Consider the following 18,927-nt stretch of genomic DNA (forward strand, 5'->3'; position numbering starts at 1 on the left):
CAAACTGTGCATGAAGCTCTTCACAGTACATAAGACATGAGGTGGGGGGGCAATAGAAGGGGGCGTGCGGGGGGTAGTCACTTACTCGAACACTGGCCTCGCTTTCACCAGGAGCTGGAGAAGAACATCATCCCAACAAACACACCCCATACCTGATCTTTCATACCCTGACAACTTCCTTTTTGTATGAGGACACAAAAAGGTATTTACAGAATATTAATTTTAGCCAGAATAAGACCCCCCCCCCCAAACCCCAAAAGGAACATGCCAATGCTTTGCAGATAAAAGGGGCAAATTAAAAGAGGAAATTGGTCAAATATATAGTCCCTAAAATGGAGGCATCATATGACTGTCCCACCTCTGTACTTGTTTCAGGAAGGAAAAAGAAAAAACACAAAAGTACTTGCTTTCAGTTCATATTCAAGTTTTCTCCTTTTTACAACTCTGGTTTTGTATAGTTTCTTTTTTCTTCCAAAGGAAAGGGGGGAGAAATATTCAAACTTTTGTTATCTGTGTGTGTTGATCATCATCAAGCTGTTCGTTTTCTGGATCCGAGTCCGTTGTGTCAGAATATCGGTAATAGTCGGGTTCATTGTCACTAACGTCCGGTGTTATAGATGCAGAAGCGCTGGCCTCAGAGTTGGATGGCTCCTCCACCGTTTTTGTAAAGTACAACTTCACCTAGGAGAGACACCAAACCTCTCAGAATTTCAAATTCTCCAAAAGAGAGGAAAAAAAAAAGATTTTAAATAACTTAAAATATGACTGACAAAGAGCAAAAACAGCGCTGTCTTTGGAAACACAAGTTTGGCATTTTTGGCCTGCTTAATGGAATGTGGAGGCTCTTTATCCATCACAGTGCAGTTTCTCTTATTCTGACCTGCATATTATTTAGTGCAAAACCTTCAGGCAGCAGATGCCACGTGGTTTTACTATCAGACAAGAGGGCTTAGGGCATCCTCTGTGCAGCGAATGCTGCGAGACTGAACTTACCTTGAAGTTTGGGGAAAATAATCTGTTGGCTTTATCTTTGTTGGCTTTGTCCAGGTCATTCTTGGTTAAAACCAGGATTTGGTAATCCTTGTCGTTCTCCCCCCTCTCTGTGCTTGGAATCCCATCCAGGTCCTTCAGTAAGCTCCCGTTTTCAACCTTCTCCACAGAGCTCTCCTCCACTCCAGGGATGAAGAAGGTATTCACCCAGAAGTGAAACATCTTGTCCTGGTTAAGAGATGCAACATGGCAGGGGAATGGCACACATGCATTTAAACATGAATAATTTAAAATAATTTAAATGTTTTAAGCCATGCAACAAGTTCGAGTTAGGAGGCCCTGAAATGTAGCCAATGGGAAAAGGGTTCAGGTCCATGAAGTTATGGGCCACATTATTGAGTATAGGACTGCACCGGTGCAAGGACTCATGTGCTCATAGTTGATGCTCAGACCGCTTTAAGTGGGCCAATACCTTCTTCATCATTTTGTTCTGTTTGTGAAAGAACTCCACTTTGATGTCTCCACACACGGGCAACGGCTGTGGAAACTCGAACAGCATGTACTTGTCCTCCCGTCGCGTGTGCGCAGGGTTAGATGTGTGGATCTTCACCTTCAGCTGGTACACCACAAACTGGGGATCTGCAAGGGAGAGGCGTTTTCCAACCATTACGTCCCCCTTCCCACCATCAGAGCACCTCGCACATGGGATAACACACACATCAGAGGACCACTCAATGAACCCAGCACTGCCCATCTGCTCCAGAGGAAACGGTACCAGCTCTTTAAACAATTAGTTACAGCCGATTCTACAGTAATCTAGAAGTGAAAAATGACAAATCTTGATATGAAGCCGATTTTTGCCCACTAGCAATTCAATTTCCTACACACATGGCGCACCTACTGACTTCAGTTTTTGGAGTAAACAAACTGCATCATCCCATCAACATTGTGAGAACAGGGAATTACAGCCCCCACAAACACGTATGTTATGCAGTACACAGACCTCATCAAGCCAATAAAATATAATACCTGTCCATGCCTGGTGAAGGATAGCCATTATTGTACAATTTCACCATTCATCAAAACAGCTCACATACTGATACTACACAGAACAGCAGAATGCAAAACAAAGAAAAAAAGGGATTGTAACTGATAGAGGACTGACTAGCATTTACTTAAAATCAAACTGAATTGGTTACACACAGTTCCTCTAAACGAGAGTATGAGGATGGTGGAGCGTGGAAGTGAGAGAGAGAAGCTGTCCTAGCAAAACAGCCCCTTCATCTGTGAGCAGGTGACAAAGCGCCGTTTCATACTAAAGCTGGTACCAGCTAAGCAGTGGACACTCGGACGCCCCGTAAGCAAGGCAGGGAGACAGAGCACAAGATATCCTGGCAAACCACAAGATATTTAAAACATCCTTTAAGGATCCATGTGATGGAAGGTTGTATGAATGCACACATGTCCACGCACCTTACTCTATACTTCAAAAGGTCTACCTGAATAAGAAGTCACTGTCATGCTTGTGAAATCGAGCAAGATGATCAGGGATACAGACAGTTATGGACAAGGAAGAGAGAAACAAAGATTTGGGGGCAGGGGGTATCCGTTGTAAGGATCTCTCTGAATAAGGAATGCCAAACCAGCATCTCTGCAGTTCTAAAGCAAAGCCGCACAGATGGTGGGCGACCAGTTAAGAACCTGAAGCAGGCCAGACTGGGGGGAGTGAGACAGCGAGTGCACACTTACTGCAGGTCCCTCCACTGAACATGGGCACCGTCTCAAACACCATCTTGTGAAAGAGCAGAGCCACTGGTTTGTACTCCAGTTGGTTCTTCAGAAGGAAGCTGTAGTAGTAGACGTATCGCCTCTGACTGGGAATCGTCACACCCTGTGAAACAGCCAATGACCAGTCAGCTTCACGCACTCGGCAACAAGACTAATCTGCAGGTTTATTGCACTCCTGGCACAACTCCGCATTCGGCGCGGCAAAACACTCCAAGCGTGCCGGCAGCACAACAACGTTGCTGGATCTTACTTGATTCCAGGTGGAGAAAATGCAACAAGATGCCCCTCCTGCACCCACAAAAACACTGGCGCATGGCAGTTACCTTCTTATCCCTGGTCCTGACCTCCCCGTAGAAGTCCAGGGCCTCTTGTGCTTTTCTGAATTTGCCCCGGTGCAACAAGTACGCGCAGATCATGACGCCCGTCCGGCCCTTGCCGGCTTTACAGTGAATGGCAGCCACATGATTGTCATTTTCACTGAGCCACTTGTCCAAGTCTTCACAGAAAGGTTTGATCAGCTCCAGCTGGGGAGGATTATGGTCTTCGAAAGGGTATTGTGCAACTGAAGGACACAAACGAAAAAGGTCAGCAACTGGCAGTGCTGAAGGCGCACTCCGTGGACGACGACACGGGCAAAGAGCTTCGGGTGAGGGCGGGTCTTACCTCTGCAATTAAATTTGGCAGCATCATAATGTCTCTCTGCACATCTGAAAGAAAGAAAGAAAAAACAGACCATGTGAGAAGTACAGACCAGAATTAGGCAATACGACACAGCCCTTTAGAAGGCTGACAGTAGTCGGCTGATTCAAACAAGTTTGCTTTTAATCTCCCATGGTGTTACAGTATTTAGACAACTTGCTGTGTGTTGAACTTGGGGGGGGGGGGGGGTTGGGGGAGCAACAGTTATTTAAAAAAACAACAACAAAACAAACAAACAAACAAACAAAAACAAAACAACCACACACACTTATTTCAGGCTGAAAGGATCTCAGAGAATGTTTACAAACAGGCAGTTCATGGTTACGGTCAAGTCCAGAGGTAACAGTACAGTACTGAAACAGGGAACAGGATACGAATTTTTCGTGAACCATTCAATCTTGCTTCAAAGCACCATACTTTAAGAGTGAAAAATAAAACTGAGCTCTGCATAAAGCTGACATGCATATAAAACATATCAATCTCACACACATTAAGAAGACTCACACAATAGCTCAAAAAGTTGAAGTCACATGACATAACATATACTTACAGATTATATATCTTGTAATGATCTTTATGTTTTGAGTCCAGAAACCTACAGAGAAAACACAACAGTTACTTTTCCAGAAGCAAATGATGTTGATTTTGGTGTTCTCTGTCTCTGTCTGTACCCAAAACAACTGCTTGATACGAGCATGGCCATCAGCTCTCAGCAGACCATTACAACACTCACACTCCAGCAGAAAGCTAACCAGCTCAGGCCATTTTGGTCAAATGCCTTCAAGTCCATGTCATTCCTACACCATGATAACTACAAATGGTCAGGGTGGGGGAGGTAAAAACTGCTACATTTTACTGCATGCCTAATGTGGGGTTTTGCTTCTGGAACATCACTACACAAACACCATTATTAAGCTTAAACCCAAGTGAGCTCACATACTGAGTAGTGCTTGGGCCCCTTTGCTGGGCTCTGCCACAGTGGCACCATCTTTGCCCATCTCCCGTTTCAGACAAACCCAAGACTGCAGCCCAACGGACACAGCTGCATGACTGATGGAACACCGGCTTTCCACGGAAAGGTATTTTGGCAGCAAGCTCACAGGGTAGCATCCATGATTTGTGCAGCCAGTCCATTCCATGAGAGATTGCTGGCCTACTCAGTCTCAGCGCAGCCTGTTCAGACTAGATGAACTTATCCAAGCCAAATGGTACAGGAGGTGTTCTGCATTCTCTTTGCCAAAAATAATTCACTCAGCAGGCTCAAAGCAACCAATACTGTGACATCTTTCCTGCATCCTATAAGATTTTAAAGGCTGAAGTCCCCTCCCCCAGCTCTTTCTTTGAGAACCCTTTGGAAGATTTAACTCCATATAAGTGCCCTTACCGTACAACGTCGTCTATGTTGTTTCTGTAGACCCCCTCAAGTCTCTCAGCAGGAAAGCCCATAGCAATTATGTTGGGATAAATATCTGTGCTGTAGAATTAAGGAAACCCAGTTATGTCGTTCTTGGATAGTTGACAATGGCATGGGCAACTCCCCAGACATCAGACTTAGTAAAATAACTGCACATCCTGTACAACCTGGTGGCTAGTTTTCCATAACAACAAGCAAAAAAAAAAAACCCTCAAGAATGATGAATTATGAATGAAAATACATTCATGAGTTATGAACACATTTCCAGAGAAGTGCAGAAGTCTGATGCGAGGGGTATGGTACAGATCAGGGCGCCAGTTTTAAGGTCCAAGGAGAACCAGACGCACAAACGTCAGGCCAATTCGAGCTGCTCGCCTAACGTGGCATTCGGCGCTTGGCGCACGGCAAGAGCCCGGAGAACAGGCTCCTGGGTAATGCGGAACAGATGGGCCTCTCTGCGCCAGGCCAACACTCGGACCTCTAACCCACGAGGCCACACAGGGGCACCAAATAAATCAGGCCGGTGCCTGTGCCTGGCCCGAAACCGCCTGCCTCCCGCGGCTCTCCAGAGCACCGTGGGGGCTTGTTGGTCCTCCCCTGGTCGGCAGCCGCCACGCAGGGCCCTCCCCGCTGGAGCGGTGCCGTAACGGGATCCCCCGAGGAGAAGTAAGTTCAGGCGAGGAGAAGGGATGGTCCAGCGTACTGCATACCAGTCCAGCGAGGTGGGACTAGCCACTGCCAAGGTTGGCCTTTAATCTGGTTCGCTCTATTCAAATCTGCTCTCATAATATTCCACCTCTAGACACGTATTGTTGCCACTGCTGATTTTTGCGCAGAAACCATGCAAAAATTACAGGGGGGATTTTTGTTTGTTTGGTTTTTTTTAAAGAAAATAAATCTCCCCTGGAACTTTGCCACAAACCTACAACGTTTGCATAACTGCAATTATGTTTGTCCAGTACATATTGTTAGCATCATGATGGGCCTTTACAGAATACTATTAATAGAGTTCTCTAGTATCTAATAGAACAATTTCCTTTCTTGACCATACCTATAACAAAGCACAAATCAGAAAGGAGCCATTTATCATCATCATAAAGCCTACTATAAATAAACATTAACCAGGGCTGGGCAAATGTCAAGTATGTTAACAACATTTATAAACATTTAGGCTTGATGCTTTCAAAATCATTAATCTACTCATAACTGCCTCAGGTTTAAATTAGACTGGGAATACAGGATCACAGCCTCAGCTACCAAATTACAGAACTAGTCACACTGTGAACCGGTGAGAGTCCACGTTTCATGAACTTTGAATGTTAAACAACATCGCACGCTTATGCACAACATCCTCACATACTCGCACGTTTTGGTTGTTTAGTCAAAGTTATTTTTAATCCTGCATTTTTTTCCCCACTTTTTCCTACCCGCAGACCACCTGGCACCCCTATGCTGACCTGAGCTTGCAAACCCATCCTCAACATTACCGTCGTAGCAGCCGCACAACACTCTAATCATCCATGAAGAAGTCATACAAAAATGTTGAAACAAAGCATCCTGAGGATCAAGGCTTAGTACTGCACCATACGGTCCCATTTCCTGCTGCTATTCAATTTGTGTGCATGGAAGGTGTTTTACATTGGTATGCTAACTTGAGGATATCTGAATGCACTCAAGCTGCAAGCAAGCTTTATTTACACTGTGATCCCCTTCTGTAAAGTATGTAGAACTAAGAACAAGCCTGCAGCAAGCACCTCACTGCAAAGGTAAAACTTAAAGGCATCAATGTCAACGTAACCCGGGCGTCACGTAACGTCTATTAAGATCACACGGACAGCTACCAACAGGAGTCTGAGTGATCCCATACATCCAGGACCACATAGGCAAATGTAGCTCATAGAAAAGGGGGGGTAAAAGAAACACAGACAAAGCAGCAAAACGTGAAATTATCCTACCGTACTTCATAATTACATCAAGGAAACTCAATATTGTGCCTCTCCCCCTCCTTTCCTTTATATTTGATGGACAATTATCAGTTCAAAACTTCATTCAGGAAAGATGAGCACAGTGCATTAGTTTAGTATTTAAATGTAATAGGAATATCAGATTATTAAATCTATATCCCGCCATTATAGTTATCGCTATCTGTTAACAGATACAATCCTATTCATTCACTAGTGCCCACTTCCGATCAGATGTGCATGACAGGGTATTTCTCCAGGTACAAGCTTTCAATCACAGGTTTAACAACTCGCCAGGTCTATACTTAAAACTGCTCTTAGTCAAAATGTTATGTTCCTATTGACAAATATAATACCGAATATAACAAGAGGCATAGAACAAAACACGGAACAACCAGAACCTAGTCAGTATGTGAAATCCACCTAAACAGAGACTCACTGTGGTAAATTCTCTGAAACACCCTATTATACCTCTGCCTTTATCCATCATACAGGGTTAGAGTTAGGCTCGTTATTAATATTACCACCACCAAGACTACTGTTTTGACTGCAAAAAAAAAAAAGTCACTGAGAAAACGGCACCCAATCAGGCCACATTCAATTATGCACTTCACCAAGGACTGGGCAACATTGATCCAGCTCAGACATGTCAAACACCCCAAACATCAATGAAACCAACTTTTATATGAATGTGTAAAACAAGCCAACAAGCAGCAGACAGAAAAGGAATTAAGGGTTTACAACTAATGCAGAAATTTGCTTTAAACTATTCCTGCAAAGGCCTTACCATATTCTTTAACAATTTACAGAAAGTTCCTCCCATTTTTACAGATTTTCTTTCAGAATTGTAGTTATCAAACAATAATTGAAAATAGGATTCTGGTCTCTATATTTGGGAGGGAAATTACTGCACTGGTAATACTACAGTGCAATGTAATCAGGCACTGAGAAAAATTGGGGGGGGGGGGGGAACAAAAAACAAAAAACAATCACAAGAGACATTACTCATCAAATCAGTAGGAAAGAGTTCACAGAAACCCCGCTGGTGAATCTCAGTCCCACTCAGTGCTCATACAAAGAACATGCTCATGCAGCCTGACAGTCCAGGCATGGCTTCACAGGCCGTGTCTGCACTCAGATACGCCTCACCTTTTGTGGCAGTTAAAGGGTCACACACACCAAACATGCTAATACAGACCGTCCGTTAATAGACACACATTTGTGATATGCAAATGGTTAACGCCTGCGGGGGCTACAAGCTTGGTTTACAACCACAATAAGACTACAGTTTGTGCCAAAGTCAATAGCCATGTAACTTTAGGTCTTTGGTTCTTAAAATTAATAGCATTTAATCTCAATAAAAAAAAAATATTGCTTAACAAGTAAAATTGAGAAATAAAAAGACTGAATTTAGAAGCAAACATTAATTGCCTGCCTACCAGAATGCACATCAAGCTAAAACAGTTTTTTAGCGATACCTGCATTAAACACAGAACAAAGTAAAATTAAAGAATAACTGGTCAACCCACACGTTCCCCCCCCCCCAAAAAAAAAAAAACCTAAACCAACATTCTATAGCCTATATATTCTATAGCCTTTATGAAACCATCGGACCCACTCATAAGCAGACAAGTTTCCCTATATACAAAACACATTACCGTCAGTATATATAATGACATACCTGAAACTTTACTGATTGTCAAGCGGCATTCCATCTAGGCACAAATTAAACGGACAACTACCTTCCCACAGCTTGTAGAGACCATTTGCACTGGATGGGATGGTGCAATAAACTACTATGTAGAGGAAACGAAAAGAATGAGCCTACACTACAACAATATTCTAATTCATGAAAAAAAACAAAACAAAACAAAAACCCAATCACATCGAGAGTTAACCTAAAAACAAAAGGAACAGATGAACACTAAAACTAATGCAGAAGTCCATTAAGTCACTGGATACGGTTTCAGCTGGACACAGCAACTTCACAAAACGCAGTCAAAAGCAACTCAAGGACTCGTGCCCATCCCTTCAACATATTCACTATAACTAGTTAGACCAAAAAAAAACAAAAAAAAAACCAAACTGCAGCTCAGGCATTCACTTGCAGTAACTAACTTGAATGGTTAAAGGCACTGGACAAGAACATGAATAACAGACACATGCATGTACTGAAAATATTGCATGCAAGGGCTGACAATGCTCACAAAAAAAAAAAAAAAGTCATAGAAACGTATCAGTAAATATTGATGCTATGTCTAGGATGTTCATATAACACCATAATACCTTCCTGTGAGGTATTCGAGCAAACCTAAACAGCTATTCACAAGAACATACCTTCACACTCAACACTCAGTACAGTAGTAATCTGAGATTGGTCAATTGGTCAACATGAAACAAATGTAAATTTCCGTGTTAATAATGCAAGAAACACCCGAGATCCTAAACACCAAAATGCATTACTTCATTAGGTGACACTAAATTTGTGCAGAACAAATCCTTAACTGCAAATTGAGTGCAAGGATTTGTTACACATTCTTGATCATTTAAAGTGCCTCTTAACATCAGCCATTTTCTGCCAGCAGCTGATGCAATGGTCCTTTGTGTAGCACTGATTGTGAATTTAATCTTGCATTATGTAGGCCAGTGGATCCACTGCGTGTCGCATAAGATGGATCTTTTGTTTCAATCTAAGATTGCCTAAACATTGGCAGTAATTCTATTCTGTAGGCATCAAACAACTCAATTACGTCGATAGCCACACACAACAGCAAGTTGATTAGGCAAACAATGACAGGATATCTAACTAGTACCTTACAATATTACAAGAGAGCGCACACAGTGAAGTCTGCTCAGACCAGTACTGATGGAGCTGGCTAACCCACGTTAGCTTGCAAACTGACACGGGTTAAAATCGCTTCGTGCAAATACACAAGAGCTGCAAGTACAATCTTTCACTCCTTAGACTATTCAGCAACGAAACGGTGACACTAGGTACTTTTTAAGTTGTAAAACGCGGTACACCTAGACATGGTGTCGAGTCACTAGCTAGCTGGATAATAAATCTCGACATCGCTGACAGGTTGACTGTCAGTGGCAACACTTTTAGCGCAGTGAGAAGACAAATGAATTAACGTTAGCTAGCCTAGCTTAGCCATTTCGCTTCCACCGTTGATGTTGGACTGGCCTACAACATCCAGGTTCATTTGACATTTTACAGTGGAGACAGGCAGCTTTGCAATACCCTATTCTTAGCTAGAGCTAGTTACACATTTACACGCGAAAGACAAAAAACAGAACAGGGACATGTAGCTCGGATTAAAGAGGATACAGGTCAAGTCCAAGTCGAAGCCATCTTCTTGGTATCTCCTTTTGTTTCGGCTGACCATCTTCTGTATGATCGTAGCCATCGCTGTAAAAGGAGTCTTTATGGTTTTTAAAGTAAGCGAGAGTATTTTTGCCTCCGAGGGAAACGCCGTCAGGGATACGCTCGTCGGGTTTCGCCGTCCTCTGGACGCGCTAGCTTCCCCGCTAGTTTAGCTTAGCTTATTTTAGCTTAGCTTAGCAGCCGAGTGGCGCCCGCCGCCGCCGCTCGAGCATAAAGAAGGGCCTCGCGCCGCTCCGCCACAGCAGGCCCGGCTCGCGAAACCCGACCGAGCGGCTGGAAGTCCTCCCGAGTCGAAAGGTAGACGATCCTCCACGTCTCGCAGAGCAGGATCTCGAAAGCACGCCAAGTCTCTGATTCCGCTGCAGTCGCCGTGGTTGTGCCGAAGGGCGGAGAGAAAGCCTCTCCGACGTCTCCAAAACCCAGAAGACTGGCGACGGGACACACTGCTGCTGTCTGAGAGGATTAGCCTAGCGCGCTAGCTACGGACGTGCATCTTAAAAAAAAAAAAAAAAAAAATAATAAAAAAAAAAAAAAAAAAAAAGAAAAAACCCGGCAGCGGATCCCCACCATCCACGATCTCGGTAAGTCCAAAGCGGAAACAGAGATTTGACAGCCTCCACCATACTATTAAACTAAACCCGTGAATGAAATGTGACGGCGGAGCCGTGCGTAAAGTCACCCGAGCCGCCTTAACTCTCCAGCTAAACTCCACCGTTAAACTTCCATCATGGCTTCCAATAAAAAGGTTACGTTTAGGCGAGTCGTGTTCCGCCGCGCAAAATAGTTCCCCAAAGACGCGAACCTCCGATAAAATGCACTTCAAGCAAATTACCTGCTGCATGAGGGGTTTGGAAAACTGTAATTTTTCGACCCATTTCGAGTCACACACGCTCGCTGACTTTTGGGGTCTTAAACATATCTTTTTTTCAGTGGTGGCGGAGGAACACAGACACGATGCACTCGGACTCATTTTTTTGTTCCAGGGTCACGTGTCTGCTGAAACGCGATAAGCGTCCAGTATTTTATATCAGATTACTTTAAATATTGGTTTTTTTACTATTATGCAGTGAATCTTCACATTTCAGAACTCCGCTGTAGCAGACTCACTATTCAAAGTATAAGCGAAATTCCAGCCGTTCGCCAGCAATTCCAGCCGTTCGCGAGTGTTTTGTGAGGGAAAGGGAAATCTCAGAAAGTCTGTAGTTACCCCCCTTGTTCGACAGTCCTGCTGCAGAGGGCAGGAAATTACTGAAATGCTTACGCAAGCAGAAAAGTGAGTCGGACAGTAAAGCCAAATCAAAGCGCCTCAGAATTAACCGATTACATTTTATATGTCTACATTACGGCAGTAGGCGTACCTGCAATATTCCTAATTAAGTGTTAGAGTCAGGTGATAATTGTAAATGTATACATGGCGACTACTGTGTCCTGGGTATATGTTCATTTTGTCCTATAGGGCGGGACAGCGGTACAACGCTCCAGCCTTAAAGAAAGACAAATCGTTATTCTTTGGCGCCATCTGTCAGAATAATTGGCTATACAACACTGCTCAGATTATAATACGCAAATTTGAAATGGAAACCTGGAGAACAACGTCCTTGACTATATCCCACATGACTGATACATGTAGCTGATAGCCAAACGTACACCCTACTGAATTAACACAATAATATTTCATTTTATTCAAAGTACACATTCGTTAAATCACTTACTGACCTTCGTGAAAGTAAGTTATATTCCCTCGTCAGCATAAACTCAATTTTTCTGCCATTATCGATTAAGCCTAATAAGAGCTATCAGACTGCAGTGCAGATGTTTATAAACAGGATTTGGAAATTATTTAATTGAAATTGAATTCTGTCGAAATATGCGTTCACTTCATAATTAGCCTATGTTTATAATAATTAACCTAAGTAATTGGTGTGTGTGTGTGGTGTGTGTGTGTGTGTGTGTGTGTGTGTGTGTGTGTGTGTGTGTGTGTGTGTGTATTTGTCAGGACCGCTCACGGAAAGTTAGTTGGGAAAAAAAATGCCCTTATAAACAAAAAGGCTGTTTTCCTTTGAGAATAGCCAATATCTTTTCGTCACCAATCTTAAACCAAGTGGTTTCTGACTTAAGATTTCTTTAGATCTTATTGACTAATTGCATGACTGGATATAAATCAGGATCTAAATAGTAGGCGATTCTTTGGTTACATCGTCACCTCAAAAATATGTTATATTTATATAATACGTTAGTTATATTTATATAATACATTATATTTATATAACACGTTAGTTAGTGATTTCAGAGTCTGTCTGCGTGGTTTGAATGCAGTGAGTCGATATTATTAAAGTCCTGCTCAGCGGTTTCAGAAGCTGGACGCATGAAATCCATCGTGTATTGAGAGCAAAACTGCGGCTTTTTCTGCCCGCGGCCCTTTGCTGTAGTTTCAGACTCGGCGATGTGATGTGACCACACCACACCGGTAGAGGGCAGTAGCTGAAAAAACGGCATCTTCCACGCTTTCAGCGGCAAGGAAGTTGCAGGGCGTCGTGGAGGTGAGTGTCATGTAGATGTGCCCGCTGCTGTAAACCTAAAGGTCTCTATATTGACATATATGCAAGTACGCCGTTACTAGTAGTCAAAATGGGCCTAAATATTTTTAAGTCTTTTATGTTCAAGAAAATAACCTAAACCCGTTCATTTCAGTGGGAAACTTGCTGGAAGGTCAACGCTGACCACGAAGAGCAGTCTAAGATAGCGAGCTTGCTAACGCTAACTCCACTAGACAAGGGAAAGTGTCTAGTTACACGAAAACGAAAGCAAACTCTAAACGTCTTATTTGTCAGATAGGTAGGTAGCTGTCTGTCTAGCTATTCAGAAGTGTTTAAATGAATCTTTGATAGCGAGTAAACGCTGTCCTAGCTAGAGGAGCTTTCTAAAACGAGTACATTTCTCTACAAGCTGCTGTGTACTAGGTTGTCTTATCTTTTCGTATCTTCATTGTGAACTAAAGTAGATACATCCTTTCTGTTCTACATACAGCCATTCTGTACTATCTGGCTTGCTAAGTAGAAGAAGGTCAGCCGTACCCACGAAGACCAGCTTTGGGTTTTGTTGCCTGCTAGAGACGCGAGGTGTTTGCATAGCTATTGGTTGGATGGAATTCGAAACACCTCTGCCAAAAAGCTGGAGGCATGCACTGTTCTCACACGGCCTCTCTTAGAGTCTTTAATCGGCGATCAAAAATATTTTGATATTCCCACTATTAAATGTTGTAACTAGGGTTACAAAGTAAAATTTGAGCACTGAGCAAAATGTCTATTAACGGAAGTTTACTTTTCAAGTTTGATATTCATTTTGGATATGAACCGTTTGCCACCTTTACTGAAACCTTTTTATTTTATTCTTGCTAGTAAATGGTACTTACTGTCCAATGGCTAAGTGACAACAAAACAAGCCACCCCCCACCCCCCAAAAAAGTATTAGATTTGATCGTGAATCATGGCAGTTGTCCTCTCATAGCATGGATCAAAGTTTATCCTTACTGTTGTGTGCTGTTGTGATTTTTCCTTTTTTTTTTTTTTTAAATTACTACACAGATAAATGTGTGATGATGGTACTCAAAGAAATTCCAACAGAAAATATCACGCGTCCATTGGGTCGCAGTGAAGTGATTGGATTACTCTTCCGCCTGACCATATTCGGTGCTGTCACCTACTTCACGATAAAGTGGATGGTGGATGCTATCGATCCCACAAGAAAACAAAAAGTTGAAGCCCAGAAGCAGGTGAGTAAACCCCACATACTCTAGCACATGTGGTGTGCCATGGTTTTGTAGAACAAGTAGATCGATGTTGAACAGGGTGTTTCCTCCTGTGCACGTTCAAATGGAGGTGTCATTGATTAGTCTGTGGGCGTCATGCAGGTCGGGGGCCAAGGTGTAACTGAATTCCTGCATCCTCATAGGCAGAGAAGCTCATGCGTCAGATCGGCTTGAAGAACGTGAAGCTCTCTGAATACGAGATGAGCATAGCAGCCCATCTGGTGGACCCATTAACTATGCAGGTGAGGATGCTTCTGAGCATCACTGTTCTCATGACTATTCAGCTATGTGCTGTGTGTGCACACAGAATATATTTTCTTGTAGAGAAGCTTTCTGATTAAGACAGAAAGACTGCTGAAATATTTAGTTGCTGATTACAGAGACCTGTACTGTCACTGAGACATTTTTTTTCTCTTAGAGCGTCTATTTTAGTGATTGCTATCAGGGTGTAAAGTGAAAGGGGAAAAAAACAGAAAAGGTTTTGTTTCAATTTTTAATGACTTCTGTTCTTACAGATTAAGTGGGGTGACATAGCTGGACTAGATGATGTCATAACTGAGCTTAAAGACACAGTCATTCTTCCCGTTAAGAAAAGGCATCTGTTTGAAGGCTCACGACTGCTTCAGCCTCCCAAAGGTGGGAACGCGGATGCAGCTCTCTGCTGGTCATGGTCCATTTTTCATACATTTACTACAGGGACAAAACTGAAAACTATGGCAGCATGTTAAGTAATATTTGCAGTACTGACTAATATTGATATAACTGAAAGCTGAAATATGCACAATTCAAAATGAGCAGATACATTTCTGTGGATGATTTAACGAGTCGCCTTTACGTGATCCAAGAACCAAAATTAATTTTGGTCAAAATAATGTAGACATCAGAGGGGTCAAGTCACACAGACAAACAGTCCTGATTCATCGAATACATTCCTTAATACAGACAAAACTGTCATTTCTGTTTTGGAATTACTTTCTTACTCCCTACTCAGTGAATTGGACTCATGAGCACATTTACTTGCAATATGCACTGCCTGGCCAAAAAAAAAGGTCATACACTCTAATATTCCATTGGACCACCTTTAGCTTTGATTACAACATGCATTCACTATTGCATCGTTTCCACAAACTTCTGCAATGTCCACAACATTCATTTCTGTCCAGAGTTGCATCAATTTTTACCCAATATCTTATATTGATGATGGGAGATTTGGACCACTGTGCAAAGTCTTCTACAGTACATCCCAAAGATTCTCAATGGGGTTCAGGTGTGGACTCTGTGGTGGCTAATCCATGTGTGAAAATGATGTCTCATGCTCCCTGAACCACACTCTCACAATTTGAGCCCGCTGAATCCTGGCATTGTCAACTTGGAATATGCCTGTGCCATCAGGGAAGAAAAAATCTATTGATGGAATAACCTGGTTGTTCAGTATATTCAGGTAGTCAGTTAACCTCAATCTTTGGGCACATAACGTTGCTGAACCTAGTCCTGACCAACTGCAGCAACCCCAGATCATAGCACTGGCCCCACAGGCTTGTACGGTAGGCACTAGGCATGATGGGTGCATCGCTTCAGCCGCCTCTCTTCTTGCCCTGATGCGCCCATCACTCTGGAACAGGGTAAATCTGGACTCATCAGACCACATAACCTTCTTCCATTGCTCCAGAGTCCAATCTTTATGCTCCCTAGCAAATTTAAGTCGTTTTTGCCAATTAGCCTCACTGACAAGTGGTTTTCTTAAGGCATTGTGTGTGTGGAAATGCTCTTTCTTTCACTATTAAACATATCCTTGATTTCTACTGTTGTTCTACGATTTGATTTCACCACACGTTTAAGTGATCGCCAATCACGATCATTCGAGATTTTTTTCCGAACACATTCCTTCCTTGAAGATGATGTTTCTCCACTGTCCTTCCACTTTTTAATAATGCGGTGGACAGTTCTTAACCCAATTTTAGTAGTTTTAGCAATCTCCTTAGTTGTTTTCTCTGCTTGATGCATGCCAATAATTTGACCCTTCTGAAACAGATCAACATCTTTTCCACGACCACAGGATGTGTCTTTCGACATGGTTGTTTAACAAATGAGAAACTACTCACTCCATCAGTTAGGGTTAAATAACTTGTTGCCAGCTGAAACATAATCACCCATGGAGTAATTATCGAATGGGAGGCTCTTACCTATTTGCTAAGTTAAGGTGTTGACCTTTTTTTTTGGCCAGGCAGTGTATTTAATTTATATATGTAAACTTATTCAAATATAAATATATATTCAGATTTACTTAAATGCATTGTTATTAAAACATAGGGGCTATTAATGAGTAAATCTTCCACGGTCCTAGTACACCGCTATTAATTTGAAATCTGCACAGCCCTGCAGAAAACGGTGTGCAGTGCTTGGCTCGTCAGTCCCTCTGTATTTACCAGTATTGCCCCTTGCGGGCTCCTAACTTGGTCCAGGAGTGCTCCTCTACGGTCCGCCTGGCTGTGGGAAAACTCTGATAGCCAAGGCCACGGCCAGAGAGGCCGGCTTCCGCTTCATCAACCTGCAGCCCTCCACCCTGACCGATAAGTGGTATGGTGAGTCCCAGAAGCTGGCTGCAGCCGTCTTCTCCCTGGCCATCAAGCTTCAGCCCTCCATCATCTTCATCGATGAGATCGGTGAGCATGATTTCAGCTTTTTCCCCTCTTTGTCTGAAATTAGCACAAAAGGAATGACTCGGGTCGGCAAGCCTCAAATCTCAATGATAAGTCCTCCTTGTGCATTTTCTATGCGTTGGCTGATCGTAGATGGCATTGCTATCATAGATTTTTTTAAAAGAATAGCAATTGACCAATGATAATGGCAGAATTGTTTATATGCAGATAATGGTGTATTTGCATATAAATGGGTATTGTGATTGGACTGCACAAATGCATGGCTCACAGGCAAACCTTTCCAAGCACAGTTTGGCTCCAGAGGTAGATGCTGTCCTTGAGGCACCACGATGCTCACAAAACTCCCCAAGACCTTCATACTAACTCCCCCTTCTGCTGCTTATTTCTAGACTCTTTCCTAAGAAGCCGCTCCAGCTCAGATCACGAGGCCACTGCCATGATGAAGGCTCAGTTCATGAGCTTGTGGGATGGGCTGGACACAGACATCGGCTGCCAGGTATAGTGAGCCTCTCCCTGCATTCCTGGGGCATCATGTGCTATTTGGCTCAGTGCATCGCAGGCAGTAAAATGACCAGGCTCAGTGGGTAATTTGTTTTCCACTCACAAAGATCTCATGTCCAAGTAAGTACGGTTGAGATTGTTTCTCTGTGTACAGGTGATAATTATGGGTGCCACCAACCGCCCTCAGGACTTGGACTCTGCAATACTGCGCAGAATGCCTACAAGGTTCCATATTAATCAGCCTGTAAGTGTCAGAGTGATTCTTTAAATAATTCTTAATTCAGAGTTTCATTTTAGTGATATACAGTACAATACAATGCACTGCTTTGTCCTTTATAACTGTCCCCCCCCAATCCCATCCAGAATATCAAGCAAAGAGAAGAAATATTGAAGCTTATCTTAGAAAATGAAAATGTAAGTATTGCGACTGCTGATTGAACATGGTTGTGTCTGATGTGACAAAACCACACATAATGGTTTCTCCTGTAAAGGTGGAGTCGGTGGACCTTTGTGAAACTGCGAAAAAGACCGAAGGCTTCTCCGGAAGTGACCTCAAAGAGATGTGTCGGGACGCAGCCCTACTCTGTGTACGGGACTTTGTGCACAACACGGGTGCTGATGGAAGGTAGGTCTTTAATTATAGTCTCTCTGGAAAGACACTAGAGGAGTATGCATGTTGTACAAGAGTTAATAGTGACACTAATCTTGGTATCCCTAGCCAGATCGGTCACTAACTTGCTCTCCAGAGCTGTCGTACTCTGTGGCAGGTTATGTCGCGGTTTAAGCAACACAGTTGCTAAGTAATCAATTTGGATGGTAAATATCACTGCCATGACGAAAGCAATGGTATTCTGTGCAACAAAATATTAGGGATTAAATTGGTTCAGTAGTTTACATCCGTCTTTTATATGTAGTTTGTACTACCTGATCAGCATTTGGTAGACACCCGAATTACAGAAGTACTTTATAGTCTCTACCAAAAACATATTTTCATGTGATGGTAGGTAGGTCAGTGTTAATAATATTACCATGCTACAACCCTGGCTAGAGTGAAAGAAATACAGTAAGGGAAGGTGAAAAATTGAAGTGCTTGGTGACTCAGTGAGCAGGTGAAATTTCCAGCCTTCACTTAAAGATAGCCAGTATAAGTTAATTCGACCACCAGAAAACCAGAACAGAAGAGTCTTGATCCATGTGCCCATTTTGTCCTTGGGGATAGTGGGTACATAGAGTAGTACTAGAGGCTTGAAGACAGCATGGTGCAGAATGGGGTTTGATTGATGCTTTAAAGTATGCGGGAGCTGGTCCGCTTATGTCTTTTTAGGGAAGTGTTGGTGTTTAGAGATGGCTAAATTTTCCCAGTTTTGTAGAGGGGGAACCTGCATGTCCAAGGTTCCATGCCTTGACAGTTGGAGTGATCCAAGAATCATCTAGTGGGATCCTAAGGTCTTGACTTGGAGAACATCTCCAGGGGTTTATAGCAGTTTAGTCTAAACAGAAAGGTGTGGGAGGTTTAGAAGGGGAAAAACAGTTTATATTTAAACAGTTCTGATGAATCACAGAGGATGCCGCATTGTTGCATCTTTCCAGAGTAGACAGAATCACGTAAAGATACTGGTCTTTACAGTAGCCTAATGTGGCCAGCACAAATAGAATCACGCATAATAATATGCTTTAAGGCGATTGTGGAAATTCCAATATAGTGTAACCAGTAGAAC

At 42.8% G+C, this 18,927-nt stretch overlaps 2 protein-coding genes across 6 annotated transcripts in view; one reads left to right on the plus strand and one right to left on the minus strand.

The window, feature by feature from the left end:
• Window positions 1-11,122, minus strand: ptenb (phosphatase and tensin homolog B). Its single transcript, XM_027013436.2, has 9 exons — window positions 10,184-11,122; window positions 4,862-4,946; window positions 4,028-4,072; window positions 3,442-3,485; window positions 3,102-3,340; window positions 2,740-2,881; window positions 1,463-1,629; window positions 994-1,218; window positions 1-681 (listed from the first exon to the last, which is right to left on the minus strand). The coding sequence occupies exons 1-9, from the start codon at window positions 10,260-10,262 to the stop codon at window positions 496-498; spliced, it is 1,212 nt and encodes a 403-aa protein (XP_026869237.1). The 5' UTR covers window positions 10,263-11,122; the 3' UTR covers window positions 1-495.
• The window catches only part of atad1b (ATPase family AAA domain containing 1b), a 9,220-nt gene continuing 1,075 nt past the window's right edge, over window positions 10,783-18,927 (plus strand). The window contains exons 1-11 of one of the 5 annotated variants that reach the window (XM_027013460.2): window positions 10,783-10,821; window positions 12,670-12,780; window positions 12,932-13,075; window positions 13,825-14,012; window positions 14,192-14,290; window positions 14,564-14,684; window positions 16,511-16,711; window positions 17,098-17,204; window positions 17,364-17,453; window positions 17,573-17,623; window positions 17,701-17,834. In XM_027013460.2, coding sequence (XP_026869261.1) covers window positions 13,836-14,012; window positions 14,192-14,290; window positions 14,564-14,684; window positions 16,511-16,711; window positions 17,098-17,204; window positions 17,364-17,453; window positions 17,573-17,623; window positions 17,701-17,834 — 980 coding nt within the window. In that variant the 5' untranslated portion in view covers window positions 10,783-10,821; window positions 12,670-12,780; window positions 12,932-13,075; window positions 13,825-13,835. The other 4 variants (XM_027013459.2, XM_035533406.1, XM_027013461.2 and 1 more) reach the window with 4 other exon arrangements.

The sequence above is a fragment of the Electrophorus electricus genome, chromosome 14, assembly GCF_013358815.1.
Source record: "Electrophorus electricus isolate fEleEle1 chromosome 14, fEleEle1.pri, whole genome shotgun sequence".
NCBI classification, from domain to species: Eukaryota; Metazoa; Chordata; class Actinopteri; order Gymnotiformes; family Gymnotidae; genus Electrophorus; species Electrophorus electricus.

Excerpts from the sequence above, each read along its gene's own strand:
- ptenb (XM_027013436.2), bottom strand. The coding sequence starts at position 10,262 with ATGGCTACGATCATACAGAAGATGGTCAGCCGAAACAAAAGGAGATAC. Across the intron at positions 1,630-2,739 it reads GTTCAGTGGAGGGACCTGCA|ATCCCCAGTTTGTGGTGTAC; the intron begins GTAAGTGTGCAC and ends TCTCCCTTGCAG. Across the intron at positions 682-993 it reads TATTTTCCCCAAACTTCAAG|GTGAAGTTGTACTTTACAAA; the intron begins GTAAGTTCAGTC and ends TGTCTCTCCTAG.